The 17,170-nt window shown below is 39.5% G+C and overlaps 1 protein-coding gene across 1 annotated transcript in view; it reads right to left on the bottom strand.

Annotated features, from left to right (window-relative positions):
• The window catches only part of LOC145417582 (zwei Ig domain protein zig-8-like), a 128,734-nt gene that overhangs the window by 63,763 nt on the left and 47,801 nt on the right, over positions 1 to 17,170 (bottom strand). Inside the window, exon 2 of the mRNA XM_080286286.1 lies at positions 11,619 to 11,965. Within this exon, the coding sequence (XP_080142412.1) occupies positions 11,619 to 11,965 (347 nt within the window). The remainder of the gene's footprint in view (positions 1 to 11,618; positions 11,966 to 17,170) is intronic.

Genomic DNA, 17,170 nt, shown 5'->3' with positions numbered 1-17,170 from the left:
TTTTTTTTCCTTTTCCTTTCTCATGTTCTTCCCCCATTTTCGTTCTTTATCTCCTGAATTTTGAAGGTCCTATAGCGAGTTTCAGTGTGGAGCGTTACATGTTTGCGACGTTGGTGCTAAAGAAATGAGCTAACCAAAACACTTTTATCAAATTTTCCATAACTCTCCCTTCTGTATTTTCTGACGACATAATGCTTAACATAAATGAGAACAGTTTTTAATCATCCAGCCTGCATTAGGTTTCTCCGAGCTCAGACACCAATCATAACGCCAACAGCAACGTAATAGCTACGTTCAGAGATTACCTGCTAAGTACAATGCCGTAGAATTACGTGGAATATATTGAGACAGAACTAACTTGGCGCAAGAGGCCTGAAGTTACCTAGCCTGTATCATAGCAGTGAGAGAAGCAGATATAATACATTAATCATATTCGCAATCAAGTACACCTAACTACTGACTTAATTAAAGTCATAAGCGAGAAGTCAGTGGATGATAACTTAAGATAGCAAACTTTGATGTGAGGAGCTTAAACAGTTAAAGCCGATGCCATAACGAAGTCTCTGCTGTTAATATTGTTTTGCGCTGGAATAGATACTCCTTTGTTTGTGTAATTTCTGTAGTTTCATGGATTGGGATGGGGATTTAATTAAGCAGTATTAACCTTTTTGGAGAATGATGGCTTTTTTCACTTTATTCTTCCACTGTACAAACGATTGTATGCAATTCATGAGAGACATTTCGAACTGAAGTAGTTAGAGACAGCCTTCATTTCTGACATGGGAAGTGTTTAATAAGTTGATTTAAAACATTTGGAGTTACCAAAAGTAAAGTATAAAATGACCACCATATATTTAAACATTCCTGAGTTATTCTACAGCCTTTGTACAATCCTGACGAAAACTGTCGATATATAATCCTTGTATGATCCAGGCGTTCTGTCCCTTAACGTTATTTTTTTTTTCCCTCTGGAATGTGACAGAAACCCGAGTGAGTTAAGGTCATAGTCACATCCGTCACAACCTTCATTGCCGTTCTCACTTTGTTGTATGACTCTTAACTACAAACTTGTCATGGCATGAAAGTACCGTGCGCTAACGTGTCCAGTTTAAACATTTTTGCACAATTATCCATACACGGGTGAAGTTTATCAACCAGAGCTATTATGAGAGTATACTGAACACTTCCTATGAGTACTGACTGTAACCATTTCTCTCTGTATTTTAACATGAAATTCTCTTGTTAACTGCAATCTTGTCGATAGAATGTGCATATGGCCTATACGGAATTATATTGAACTTACTAATACTAGGCCTACAGGTATCAGACTGAACCACATGACCATATTAAATCCTTCCCTAGTGTGTGATCTCGACTGCGGACTTGGCTGGTGAGAGTGAGTGAGTGTACACTGTGTTATCGTGGGGTGGTAATGGCCTGGCTCCGGCGATAATCCTGACGCGACTGCAGCTCGTGAATCCCGCCGACAAATGGACTCCCAGGCACTGGCTGGCTTAGCGTGGGAGAGTGACGTCCTGCTGTCACTTACGCACGATTTGTTACCTAAAGTATAGAGTTTGTGTTGCTGTCGCTTTTCTCAATATTTTGCTCCTGCCACATCACTATCTAGTACTTCAGATAATGAGATGATGATGTCTGTTAATCTCTTCTGTTATTTGCTTCCGCCAGCAAATAATTTTGAGAACAGATTACATAACAGACAATACCAGCTCTGTATTCCAAGTACTGAATAAGAGTGTCAAGGGTACATTATTAAGAGAAGAGACTAACAGTCTCTGTATTTTGGGTAATTACTCAAGTGAAAAATTTGCCCTTTGATTAAGTGTTGTTTCTCCCTTATTTATTTGCACCTGTCATTATTCTGTTATTTGATACCTTAAATATTGAACTTGTGTTGTCTATTTACTTATCAGCGTCTTAATGATTCGCTTTCGTCACTTCTGTATCACCTAAAATATATTTTGTGTTTTAGTTGTATTTGTCAGTCTACACTCCTTCTATACTATATGTTGCTTGCACGTTACACAGAAATTATGATACCTTACTGTATTCATTTTCTTTTGCTGATCCTCAAGTGCTCAGGGAAATCCAAATTCTGTATCTCAGTTGGTCAAATAAGCGTGTGCGTTCACAGCGGGCTCCTGTCACCTCTGTACTGTTTGCTGCTGAAAATACAGAGTTGGGGTTGTCTCGAGTATTAAGAAATTTCTTTTCATAGTGGCGGCTGTTTTTGTCATTCTACATATTTGTCGTCTATGTTTATTTACCTGTCTGTTTATCTATCGCCAGGCGCCTTAAATCTCCTCCATGTCACCCTGACCTCCGTCCACAGGCTACCCTCTCTCCAGCTTACAGCCCCATCATTTACAAACCTCTCCCACCTCATCCTTCCATCCTATCCTCGGCTTCCCACCACCCCTTCCTCTCCCGTCATTTTTATAGCATCCGCAACTCACATAAAGAAACGTACAATTGAGTGATTTTTTTTTGTCAATATATATAGAAAAGAGTTTGCAACGTCCTAATATATTTAATACTTTATTTTCCTACTTACTTATATCTTCGCCTTTACTTCGACTATACTTCTCTTACTAAACAATTTCTTCCCTGGTGCTTCTAGTGACTTTTTTTTTTTTTTGCGTCTATTTTTCCAACTTCCATTTCCCCTTTTCTCACAGATATAATGTTTATTCGATTTTTTTTCAGTATAACACTTAATTATTCGTGAGCTGCCTTCCTATATTTATCGTCCAAGCCAGAAATAAGTCTACTTTAACAATTTAGGAGCTTCATCCCATACATGAATTTGCATCCGGAACCTGAGAATGGTATTATTTTTTTTAGCTTTGATTTTTTTTTGTTCCAGGTCTAAAATAGCTTTTCTTATGCTCTAGTACTTTCACCCCATGCATAAATTTCCATGTAATTAATGGTACTGTTAATCGCTTTCTCTTCTACTGCTGATTTTTTTTTTATTTGTGAGAGAGAGAGAGAGAAAGATTATAATATTCATGAGGTATCCTGATATATTTTTTGCCTGAGCCAAAATTTATTCTTTTAGAAACTTTGCAATCTCTCCTCTCTCTCTCTCTCTCTCTCTCTCTCTCTCTCTCTCTCTCTCTCTCTCTCTCTCTCTCTCTCTCATTTTCTCCTTGCCATTAACCCTATCACTGTCCGTCTCCCCTCAGATTATTAAAATTATCCATCGGTAATTTGATATGGAAGAAGTTAATGGAGATAAATTCCAGCTGCTTCATTACAATAATCTTTTCTTAAGGTGAACAATGTCTTGAGTCAGGCAGAGAGAGAGAGAGAGAGAGAGAGAGAGCGTTGGCCTCAATAAATACGGTCTTGAAAATCCTCCTTATACTGAAGAAGATCATTGTTTCTTAAGACCTCATTAAGATGCTCCTACTTACGTTAATTGACTTCGGTATTACCTGGAGATTTAATTGAGCTCAGGAAAGGCGTTATCGATGTAATGGTGCAGAATTTTGTAAGTAAATTTGACTCCCTTAGTAATGACATAGAAAGTCGAGTTATTTGTGAAGTGATAAAAATAAATGCCGTGAGTTTCGTAGTGACATATGAAGTCAGTCTGGCAGCATTAGTAAAGAATAAGTAGATAAATCATGTAGGTCAATTGATACTTTTTAATACGACACGTAATTTTGATTTGACGGCAATGGCAGTGAAAAAAGAGGCAGTAGCATGGGAGGAATTGAACTGTGTAGGTCATGTAGGGCCTAGAGTGATGGCACATTACACATCAATAGCAGTGGTAATAATGATATCGAATTACTAAGGTTAAATCATTAGGTCATCTTGTGCCTTTACTAATGACATAATAAAGGTATTGAGTGTGTCCTTATTCCCATATACTCCCCCCCCCCCACATTCCATCCTCTCAAACATCCCATCCTTCTCTATTCCTCTCCCTCTACTTATTGCCCCCTTTCTTGTAACACCAATCCACTCGTTTCTTCTCCCCACACCCAACTCTATCCTCATTCCTTCCATTACTACCCCTCTTTCTCCTTCATCATTCCTCCATGCCCTACCCTCACCCTCTCGCCTTCCCTTTACTCCCCTCTCCTTCCTCCAACTCCCTATCCCTCCCTCTATCCCCAGCAGTGTTTCTCTCCCCCTCCCCCTCTTCTGCTCCCTCTTTCTTCCCTTCTCGCCCTATACACTCTCTCTTTCCCTCCACCTCTGCCTACTCTTTCTTCCCCTCTCTCTCGACTCCCTCTTTCTCTTCCCGCTACTCCTTCTCTTCCCTGCCAACCCACCCCTCTCTGTAACCCCCATTCCATACCCACTTAACCCTCCCTCAGTCCCCCTTCCTCTACCTCCATCCCTCTCTCCTCCCCTCTTTCCTCCACCTCCATCCCTCTCTCCTATCCCCTCCCCCAACCCGCTGCTTCATCACGCCCACGATTTATTAGCGGGTGAGTTATTGGACGGGCAGCTATTCGTCCTCCTTTCCCCGTGTGTTTGTTATCATCAGCCCCTCAACACACCGACGCATTGCCGTTCCCATGCCCTTAATTCCCATGCTTTGTCCGTCTATTGTTTCCTGTATCGTGGCTCTTGATTTTGTTCCTGTTTCTTGTATTTTTATGTGTGTTCACTGGTATCTCTTCAGTCGTTTCTAGTTTATTTGACTGTCCTCATTCTGTTGCTATCACCCTCAAAGCCATTTTCTTTTCTCATCTCCACCCGACAAGGAGAGACGGTGTAAGAGAGAATCAAGGTCACTTTGGCTACATATGTCTCTTGCCTATCTCGAGACGTTCCTCTTCCTTTCACCTCATGCAAGTGCATTTGTCCAATTGTTTTCTTTCATACTACGCTCCGTTTTCTCTTTCAACGATTTCTCTTTCTAGCTTTAACACACACACACACACACACACACACACACACACACACACACACACACACACACACACACACACACACACACACACACACACACACACACACACACACACACACACACACACACACACACACACACACACACACACACACACACACACACACACACAAGGAACCCAGCATGAGACCAGTGGATGTCCTCTACCTTTCCCCAGATATGATCCTACCCAGAACTAAAATCAGGGACCCAAATTGTACACTGACAGTTGCGTGTCGTCGTCTGCGGGATGTTTGGGTACTTTCCTTGTCAGTCACGCTCCGGCTGGTCAGTTAATAGGCATACAGACTGACATAATTTGCCTGAATGAGCTATTACCTTCCGATCAATAATATGGTGAAAATGATGCGCCTTTTGCAGATAATGACATAAATAGTTCGGTCACCTTTCATATCAAGGGCTTTTCGTCTCATTAGCTCTCCTCCTCTTACTGACTCCCTTCAGCCTCTGTCTCTTCCCCGGGCTGTTGCATCTTTATCTCTTTTCTATCGCTACTTTAATGGTCACTGTTCCTCTGAACTGTCTGCTTGCATTCCTCCACCTCTACGACGGGCGCGTAGCACCCGTCTGGCAGTAAACTCTCATCCCTTTTCTATCCAGCTCTCTAATGCAAGAGTTGACCGTTGCCCCCAGTCTTTCATTTATGCAACAGGTCAGCTCTGGAACTGTCTCCCTCTGTCTGTATTTCCTGCTGCCTATGATCTCCAGTCTTTCAAACGCAGTGTGTCCAGGCATCTCAAAATGATCGGATCTTGAATTTGGCTCTCTATTGTATTTTGTTTTTCTCTTGGAGGGAACTGTTACTGCGGGCTCATGGCCTTTGGTTCATTCTTCCTCGCATAAAAAAAAAAAAAAAGATATTCGTCTTTTTTAAGCTTATTTCACGTGTCTTAGAGGTAGAAGAAGACAGTGTTTTGGCTTCACATTCTTCGTATACTGTCTCGTCGTGGTAAGGTGTCTTGTTTAAGTACTTCTCTCTCGTCACAGCTCAGCATGCAGGATGGAGAGATGGCAATTATAGGCCAAGCTGAAGTGAACAGAGTATAGCAACTGCAGATTTTCGTGACCCTAATGATATGCAGTCGATCCATAACTTACCAGAAGAATCAAGTAAGAAAGTAAGGGACACAGTAGAATTTCTCGCTTCCTAAAGATTCTTCAGTAATTTTTCTCCACGGCTAGGTCAGTTAACGCCCTCGGTCTCTTATACTCGCTTTCAGATGTACTCAATCGACTGGTGTTAATTGGAATATGATTTAATACCAATAGTAGGGAAGGTGTGGTAGTGGGAGAGTTTTGGGTTGCATTATTGACACTCCCAGCCTCCTGTGACTCAATTAAGCTGAAGAAAGTCACGTAACTGGGATGTAAAACTGGAGAAAGTTTGAACATGAAACCATTAATAGGCCTAAAAGTCTAGTTAATCGGGCATATTTAGTGCCGGTTTCCATCACCGATTTTTACCATTATTGGGAAGTGAAAATGTTTTTTATCCTTTCTGTTAATGCTAGCATGAAATTTTACCACCTAGCAGTAGATATGTCCTTTTACAATACATTCTTTACACTATTAGATGATCTACTTTTTCTTAGGGAATCCTAGGTTTCGTTCGCTAATAAAGAGCCTCGCCTTGTTGAGCAAAAATCATCTTGCACCGAGAACGAAGTACAATATTCATTACCGGACTGAAGTGGCAAAAAGTTAGATGCATTACACCTGAGCCGCCACTCCCCCGAAAGGAAAGAGATTTTTAACAACCCAAGGAAAGGAAAGGGACAAGACGGTAAAAGAATTGCAAGGAAAAACATTGGGAATTGGGTTATATCGGACTTGTGTCACAGAGGAAGAGACTAAAGGGAACGAGAATTAAACTGAGCAGAAAAGGAAAATATTTAGAGTTTAGCTGGGCGGGTGGATGAACAAAGGCGGCCGAGAAATGTGAAAACTTGTGTCGGAAAACTAAGGGATTTATTTCCCTGGGAACGCATTACCCCCAATCGACAGCCGCAACCATCTCCACCACGCCGCCACCACCACCGCCGCCGCCAGACTAAAGAAGGCTTTGTATTCATGAAGGATCTTAGTCAGTTTCTATGATAAATTAATCACCATTGCAGGTAACCCTTTCATGATCGACGTAACTCTAGTATTTTCTTCATCTAAGGACAGGGGATTTAATTCAACTGATAATGAGCATAGGGACCTGAGAGTGTTAATATTGACCTCATTAACCTGCTAATTATCTCAATTATAGTGTTTATTCCATCCAATGCCAGAAGTTATAATTAAGCTGAGTGAAATATGCGATTCTCAGTGCTAGTCCCTTCAAGCAAAGTAGTTTTTTAAAGTATTCCTGCCATCTCAAGACAATTCCACTAAACTTAGGAGAGATCTTTCCAACGCGAGGAGTTGCGTATTGCCTTCATAAGTCCTTTTAAACTAGAGGGCTCCTTTAAAGTTGGTAGAATCGTCATGAAGCAGTAAGGATGAACTACAAACAATACGTCATTTAACTGAACGAGTAATCTTCTTTTTACTCTATTTCTTTACGTTGCTTTTCACATCAGAGTTACTGTGTTATGTATTGTTGGGTAGGTCAGTGAGGGAAAATATATAAAAATAATAATTCTATGCACAGATTTTCGCTCAAGAAAGTGTGTGTGTGTGTGTGTGTCTGTCTGTCTGTCTGTCTGTGTATGTGTGTGTGATTCTTGTGCCTTTTTCTTATTTCACAAGTTTCATCTCTTTTCCCTTGTCCATCGCCGACGTGCCCGATCCAGCTGCTTTCAGTTATTATGATTTCTCAGCGATATTATTTCCGAGAACCTTTTTGGAGAGTCCGTCCTTAGAGATTGATTTCAAGGGTATGGACTTTTTTCTTTCATTCTTTCTTTTTTTCGTTTCAGGGACGTGGGGAATTTTGTTTCTTATTTTCTCTGTGATTAGGTCTCCTGTTTAGTTCGTTCTCCATGCCATATTGACTCCTGGATACTTTTTAGAGAGAGAGAGAGAGAGAGAGAGAGATTCCGCCCGTAGGAATGTGTAATAACGATTTTTTAGCATTTCAAGGCTCCGGATTTTTTAATTGGTTAAAAGGTCTGTGGTATGTGTATACTCTCTCTCTCTCTCTCTCTCTCCCGATGATGAACAGGGAAGGAAAAACAGCTACTAATCTTCAGTTTACCATAGACGTCTCGAAAAGAAGTGGCTAGAAATAATCTCCAGAATAAGCAATCGAGTCTTCTCTGCCAAATTTGTCTTCAGTATCCCATGAGTAAATTTATCCTCTTCCAGTTTATTTTATCTGTCTAAATTCCAAGATATTTTACCATTCCATGAGGTTGATTGGCCTAAAGTTTATATATCTAGGATTGCAGAACTTAAAGCCACATCTTCCTGGAGCTGATAAATTAACGATTAACTCACGAAATATGCATGACACGTAACAAGATGTCCATTCCCTTCAGTGTATAAGATTTTTACTGATATTGTATCCAATATGACTGATGTGTAGATTTTGGTGAAACCTTTTATAAATGATTCAGTTTTTGGATCTGTATATTGGACTTTTGGGACACTTTTTATTATCAGTGACTGAAATAAATGTCATTCCATTTCTTTTTCAAATGTAACTCCAACTTAAAACTTTACGGTTATATTAGTCTGTGGAATTACACATATATCATTTACGAGCACTGCTCATGTGGAAAAGTTAACGCCACTCCCACTTCTTTATTAGGTATAGTTTTATTACATCTACAGTTGGTATGGGCACTGAACATTAAGCATAAAATTTGTGGCATCGGCTATAGGAATATTATGGGTAAAGTCTTCCAGTAAGAAGAACGAATTTTTAGTATAACTTTGAGGTAGCGTAAGGAGTTTTTTTTTTTATCCTATACACGTAACATTTTTTCATTAACCATCACACCCTAGGAACCATAATTACAAAACCGAGCGTGTATATTCCTTTTCTCAAACTCCAGAACAGGCACACGAGCTCAAAAAAGGCAAATGGTAGTAGAGTCCATTGGCGAGTGTGAGCCTCAGGGAGAGAGGAATCCCTGGGTGTTAAAACTACGGCTGAGTGGTGCTGGAGTGCGGCTGGAATGGGTTGTTTCCAGGACAACGCGATCCTGGAATGGTGTCGCGGAATATTGCCTGGTGTACAAGGAAAACACGAATATCTTGTGAAGTTCGCCGCCAAGTCAGAAGGTAGTACAGGAGCCCTGAAAGAGCTAAAAATCCATTTGTCCCTTACGAATGAAAGCTGCTGGTTGTGGATGTAACTTTATGGATCATTTACCACGTCGGATTTTATGTTTCGGCTGTGAATCATTACGTAAGCTGTGTTCACGTCGATCCTTATGGTTATCCACTGTCCCTCACGGATTTATCTTGCGTGGTGTCGCCATAAAACACCAGAAAATGCCGCGCCATCCCACTTTATCATAAGGTAAAGCCTCCTTGATCGCCCGACATTAAAAGCCATTATTTTCACAGGCACATTTTTCCCCAAGACGTCCACTTTTTCTTATCTTCTTTCCTCTCAAGGCTGCAAGAAAATTCTAAACATTTTTAGGGCAGATATTGAACATTTACACGTCCTTTCAGAGCAACATTGCACTCCGTTTCTTGGCATTTTTCCGTAACTAAACCTTACCTAACTTACGTATTAAGATCCTTTGTTATCTTAGCTCTTACTTATCTAAATAATGACAGCCACCTCTTAAGACTGCAGTAAGACATTGGGAAGTGAGAGAGATTTGCATCGGTTTGGCAATCTTTTTATATCATAATAAACCCTAACCTGGTCTAAACTAACCGACTCACCACCATCCCACTGCTCTGTTTGGTACTGTCTCGGGAACCTCAGAACATTTGGTAGAATTCCTCTTTGTTACCTCATACTTCACGCATTTTTATTCCTGCTGACATAACCTCACGTAACCAAACCCGGCCAGATCAGACTTCATAATACCCTAGCCTTCCCACCTTATCCTCCTCCCCATCCCCTGTTTAGTCTGCATGAAAACACTGACGACTGAGAGGCGCTGTCAGTCATTTTGCGCTCCATACTTTTTTTTTTCCTTTCCTTTCTTCACCTAACCTACCAAGACTTAACTGAACCAAGGCGGAGTTAACTCGACCTGCCGTCTAACATCCTCCTTCCTCTGCTTGCGCACTTTAAGGTTGCAAGACACACTTACCACTTAGCAGGACGTTCATAACCACTTAATACTAATTCTCTGCATTTTTTTTTCCTTAACCTCCCCTAGCCACAGATAACTTAACCTAACCAACTCAAACCCAGTATAACCCAAGCAACACCCTGCCTGTGTTTTACCTTCTACTCTTTTAGTCTGTAGGCAAACACTAAGCTCTTGCGGCGCACTCACAGCCACTTTGCAGTACATTTTTGCATAGCGCTCCAGTGAATATTTTAGTCCCAGCACAGCAGTTGAGGATCCCAGATTACGAAAGGTGGCTGGGTAAAGTGTAGCGTCGATGTGTAGATTTTTTTTTTCTTTTTTTCTTTTTTTTTGTCATGAGATTTCTTTCTTGATCCTTTACTGCTTGGTCTTTTTTTTAGATGTCTTTCTTCCCTCTTTACTGCGTGGTCCTTTATATATATATATATATATATATATATATATATATATATATATATATATATATATATATATATATATATATATATATATTCTATTTTGAGATACCCTTCTTCACTCATTTAATGCGGTGTCCTATTATATTTCCTTGTTATCTCTAAAGTAATTTTATTCAGCTCAGGAGACATATTTCGAACTGGCATTACAAAGGTGGCAGACACATAATGTTGGCGTTTGACATATATTTTGTGAATATGTAAAAGTGTGGTTGCTGATCTGCAGGAATAGACCCGCTTCATTGCGATTTGTTTCCTCTAGCTGTGTAAAGTGTGTATTATCTTTTGGCGATGGAAAAAAAAAAAAATGTTTCTGGTGACTAAATCAGGTCATCTGACTAAGCATGAAAAATAACAAGAAATATGTCACCGAATATGTGACTAAAGAGAGAGAGAATTTTTGTCTATGTTTATCCATTTTTTTTTTCCTTTATCGTTTTATTCTTTTTTCTATGTATATTTGGCGTGTGGATAAAATGTGGGTGTTGACCTGCGGAGTAGAAAGGAACAATTTTATTTGTGTTTGTTTTTTTAGGGGTGGGGGGGTTGGGGTTTTTGCGGGGCGGATGAAATGTTGGTGTTGATCCGTTGGGTACATTTTTCTTTTTTCTTTTTCCTGTTTTTTTTTTTTTTTTTGGCAAGAGACAAAAGATATTTTTTTTTCACTTGCATGGTGGGTGGGCTGATTGTAGTGCTTAGCTGTGAGATTGACTTTTATCTTCTGAGATGAAAGTTTTTCTTTCGTTAATAACTGTCCAAGACATTAATTTATTAGTATATTTATGTTCATTTTCATGCATTTATTCATTTATCTATCAATTTGTGTGTGTGTGTGTGTGTGTGTGTGTGTGTGTGTGTGTGTGTGTGTGTGTGTGTGTGTGTGTGTGTGTAGTCTCAGAAAACAAACATTTCATTTTTTCTGTTTTTTATAAACCCACGCACACACCAAAAATAAAAGCCGGAGTCACACCAAACAACACGAACTCAACTTACACTTTTGTTGCCAAGGTTGTGAACTAGACAGTGAAGGTAAGCTGTGTTACTGGCCATGCTTGACACGTTCCTCGGTGCCGCTTGGTCAAACACGGGATGCAGCGGAACAGTCAGGGAACCATTCGGATCGCCCAAACTCAAGTCCAAGAGGGGCTTGATGGGTTCCACTGGGCTGCTGCTGCTGTCACTGAGGCTCACTGCTCCTATCTGTTTGGAGTGTGGGACTACCTGGTTGCTCATGGGCTGTTTGTCGGAGCGCCAGACGGGTTGGTGGTCTTGCGGTAAGTGGACGACTGAGGGGACGCTGAGGGACTGGTGCTCCTGCCGCGGGGATACCACAGTCACACCTGAAAAGAAAATGGGAATGTTATACCTTTTACCTTTCAGAGTGATTTTAATTCTTTGTTCATTTTATCGTTGATCACGTGCGTCATATTTATTTATTTGTTTATTTATTCATCATTGGTCCATCTTTATCAGTACCATTTTTCTTCACCTATCCACAGACGATTTCACAGACTCCTAGCACCTTATCGTTAACGACTTATTTGCCAAACTCCCCATTATTATCCTCTATTTTGCTTCCTATATCTATTTAATATCTACATAAATAGCATGCATAACACCCAAGAGTATAGTAACGGAGCAGAATCGGAAATGAACCGACAGGGAAGAGGGGTTAGTAAGCTTCCTGACCGCGAGAGTGCCTCCCGGAGTCTCAGAAGTGAGGATATTTAACGTACGTGAAAGTAGAGTATGGGCCAGATATAAATCCTCCTCAAGTGGTGCTTTTTCAACTCTCATGTCACCACATCCATTAATATGCTTCTTTGTAAATGAATGACAAAAATATAAAAAGCTTGCCTAACGTCTATAAGCCCAGTCTCCATAGTTTGGTTTAGTTTAGAGTACATGGAGAATGACCGGATCTAAGTACAACCAACTGGACACATATCATACAGACACAGTACGTAATGACAGACAGACAGACAGCGAGACAGAGAGAGAGAGAGAGAGGCAGACACAAAATGAAAGACGGAAAAAAAGAAAAGCATGCCGACGCTTAGTGCCATCAAAATTCTGGCCGGCAGTTGGAGGGAGGGAGGGGCGAGCGGGACTTTTGTGTATTCTACAATAACTTTCCCGGGAACAACACAAAAGGCAATGTCCGATTATGCAAAGTGGTGTGCGCCCCCCCTTGGTGATGAGCCGTCGCCCTGTTTCCGCCTGCTTCTGGGGGCTGTTGGGCCTCCATGACATACCACGGTCGATGGAACATTCTCTCTCTCTCTCTCTCTCTCTCTCTGTTTTGTGTGTACACACCTTTGCTTTTCTGTGCCTTTGTACGAGTGTATTCTTGTCTCCTTTGTGTGTGTGTGTGTGTGTGTGTGTGTGTGTGTGTGTGCAGACGTCAGCTTCGTGGACATAGAAGTGCAGGTCTTGGAACTCCTATTATTATAGCCGATTGAATGGGGTTGTGTTGTCTTTGTTCTTGGTACACATGTGACCTCACATCCCCAGTGATTCATGCTTTTGTTTAGGGCTGTTTTCGTAAGCACATTTTAACCCTGATGTGTTTTTTTATTTATTTACTTATATGCTTTGACTATCTGATAGACTGTAATGTTTAACTTATGAGTGACTTTGAATGACACTGTTTTAATGTAGATGACATTAACCTCCTCACTAACAGGGTGTCCTCCTAATACCCTTTTAAAAATAATAGAAATTATATGAAAAAAAGACAGATGATATCATCACAGTGAATGGCATCTGACCATTACACCAACGGCATACAAAAAAGGTATATAAAGACATGTAGGTTCGAAATGTATTAAAAATTTTGGCACATGTGACAAACGAATTTCTGTCATTTAATTTGCACCATTTATATTGTGCTCCCTGGTCCATGTAACCAAAAATAATATAGAATAATTGTTGTTGCAGTCCGTTGCATTGTTCATTTCCTGCAACACGTCCTCGTTCAACGCCAGGATACACTATTCGTTTACAAATAATCACAATTTTTTACAACACAGGGATAAATTTACACTTCTCCCCCCCCCCTTGTTTTTTTTATTTTTATCATATATTCACATGGTCTGTTCAGCCTTTATTTTCTTTTGCCTTTTACATTTCTCATAGTATTGAAAATGTCTTGCTTAAAATACATTCCATTTTCTTTTACATTTTCCTCATCTGTACGCATGCCATTCATACATTTTTTTTACATAAAATTTTTTGTCATTCTTGTCACTTTGTAAACATGGCCATTTGCGCATTTGCATTAATTTTTCTTCATTTAATTATCGTTTATGCATCTGTCTCATTTAACCTCATTACATCATCCTTTTTTCATTTTTACCCATGAATTGCTTACTATCATCATTTATTAATTTTTTCATCTACTTTATCAGCTTTTATGGATGGCCTCTTTAATCACATTTTTTTTTCATTTTTTCCCTAACTTTTTTTTTTCTTTATTCAGTTATTGGTTGGGAATTTGTGAACTGAAAAGAAACAGTGTCACTTTTTTCTTTTTCAGTGACACTTAAATCACCATCGACAAAACGGTTTCGGCGAGTTCCCCCTCTCTCTTTTTTTTCCTCATGTGTTTCCCCCGTTTTCCTTTTTTTTTTTTTCTTTAACTTTATTTTTTTTGCCGGACGTGACGGATGGGCTGGAGTGTTTGGTTTGTGTTTTATGGTTCTCTGGTGATTTCAGGCTTTTGTTTGCGATTCTCTCTCTCTCTCTCTCTCTCTCCTTTTTTGTTAAGCCTTTTTTTTTTATCTTTCCTTTTATTGCATTCTGTCTGCTGTTTTCATTTCCTTATGCATCTCCAATACTTGGTTTTTCTGAATGTTTTTTTTATTTTTATTTCTAGCACTAAAAATAATGAAAGCTTTTTTTAATCCTGCTATTGGAGGCTATATTCCTGTTTGATTTTATATACACTACTTTGGCTATGTTTTTAGTTGTTATTATTATTTTTTTTATTATTACTGCTGCTGCTGCTACTACTACTGCTACTGCTGCTACTACTACTACTACTACTACTACTACTACTACTTCTGCTACTACTACTACAACTGCTGCTGCTGCCATCATCACTGTCATTATTATTATTATTATTATTATTATTATTATTTTCTTTTCAGAGGGGATCCGAACATAAAAGTCCCTTGTCTCCAGACCCTACTTCACTATAAACTGAAGAGACAGGCAGTGGTAAGTGTTATCAGCATTTCATTTTCATTTTTCTTCTCTTCGACTACTAGCAAATTGCCAAAAGTAATACTGTAATAACCAAAAAATACAAAGTGAGAATAAAGACGATAAAATACACACACACACACACACACACACACACACACACACACACACACACACACACACACACACACACACAAGCAAAAAAAAAAAGAAAAATGCTTAATCTTGTTGGGGTAAATGTTGATATTCCGTAAAGCATTTGCGTTTTCCTCTGGTCCTGTTCTCACAAAAAACAGTCAGACGTCATATTGTCTTAGATAGTTTACAGGGATGAGTTTATATACAGATCTGAGCTGGAGGATTAGCCTTTGATGAGAAAAATATTAGGCGTATTAATTTTTCCTCGCCATGGATGTTCCGATGTTTATAAGAACATCTCTCATTAAGTTTTTAGAAACCTGTCGTGATTGCATAGTAATTTACTCCCGAGGGAGGTGGGAGGAGAGGAGCAGCGTTTTATTTTATTCATTTATTTACTTATTTAGTTTGAGCAGATAAAGAACGAAATGTTTGAAGCTCAGAGGGTTCTTCCTAACGAAAAAGAATACAGAACGAAATTTATGAAAGGAAAGAGAGCCAAATGCATGACTTGTTGGATTTGATGCAGTAATGGCGATAATAACAGAATTAGTTTTACTCTATAGCCCTATATAATTAACCATAGGTCATCTTGTCTCCTTTTACAATGCTGTTTTCTCATCTCCTTTACAGTTTTGACGCTCCTACTGTACTCGTCAACTTTACTTAATTTGACTATCTATTATATTTTGTTTACTTTATCATCTTAGATTACACATCACACTTTCCCTTAATATTCCCTTAACAGTCTCTCAGCCTCTCTTGCTGTGCTAAACTCTTAGTCCTTTACAGCTCCTGTTGTCTGTTAGAAAGTAATGTTACTCTTCAACTGTTCATCTTTTGTCTTCCAGCGTTTAATTACATATCAGGACAGACTATTTTTCAGCTTTTTTCCAGTAGTTCCTTTGTATGTTTCTGTATTAGTGTCAGTTTCATGTCAACCTTATAATCCACTGAGGGACTTGTTGTTTTCATTAGTTTTACTCTCCTTGTTACTCTTCCGCTTGTGTCTCTCAGTCAGTCTTTCACCATACTGTCTCTCACCATTATTTTTTTTTCTCTCTCTCTTCTCTAGGTTCCCTTTTTTCTGTACAGTTTATAGTCATACTTTTTCTGGGGGGAGGGGATCTCTATCTTTTTTTTTTTCTTTTTTTTGTCAGTACAGCGCTTTTCCTGCCTCATAGTCTCGGCGCCCTTATCGCTCTTCCTCTAGACATATAATCTAATATTCTTTTTCTTTTTTCATCCTCTGTCCTCCTTTCGGTCCTCATTCTGTCCCCATCCCCCTTTTTTTTACGATCCTTTTACTGTTCTGTCTGCCGCCTAAGCCCCAGTTGTCTTATTGCATTCCCTGCCACCATTTCATCACATCTTCCGCCAGTCTTCCCCTATCTTCTCTCCATCGTATAGTCCCCAGTTTGTCCCTGTCTTTTACTGTTTCTTTTATGTCCACCTAACAATACTTTGAGACTCCTACTTTCTCTCTCTCTCTCTCTCTAGTTCTTTTTTCCGTATCTTAGTCAACCTTGATTATCGCAAGCTCCATGCCGTTAAGTTAATACTCTTTTGCATGCATTAATTTTTTTTATTCTCGAAATTCTTTGTCTGCATGTCCTTCGCTATTTACTGTGTCTTCCAGTCATATGAGACTCTTAATGTCAGTCTGCTGGTTGTCCTGTTGTCTGTACTTTATTATTATTATTATTATTATTATTATTATTATTATTATTATTATTATTATTATTATTATCATTTATGGCATTCATGGATCTGGAAAGAGCATATGACAAAGTGGATAGAGAAGGATTGTGGAAAGGTTTGCTTGTGTACGGTGTAGATGGTAAGCTGCTAGGTGCCGTCAAGAGTTTTTACGATGGTGGTGAAGCATGTGTAAGGGTTAATTGGCATCTAAGTGAATGGTTCACTATCAGTGTGGGCGTGCGACGAGGTTATGATGTTCCCGTGGTTGTTCAATATATTTATGGATGGGGTGATGAGAGAAGTAAAAACACGAGTAATGGAGAGGGGGATGGCGTTGGTAATGAAAGGTGATGGATGGAGTATCTCAAATTTGTTGTATGATGATGATGCAGAACTACTTGCAAATACCGGGCAAGAACTTGGTAGACTAGTGCAGAGTTTTGCTGATGTCTGTGAGCGTCGTGCCTTGAGAGTAAATGTAGAAAAGAGTAAAGTGATGG

The sequence above is a fragment of the Coenobita brevimanus genome, chromosome 110 (assembly GCF_032717465.1).
Source record: "Coenobita brevimanus isolate Jiangsu-jjx chromosome 110, ASM3271746v2, whole genome shotgun sequence".
NCBI lineage: Eukaryota > Metazoa > Arthropoda > Malacostraca > Decapoda > Coenobitidae > Coenobita > Coenobita brevimanus.
This window is presented reverse-complemented; position numbering and strand designations above follow the sequence as displayed.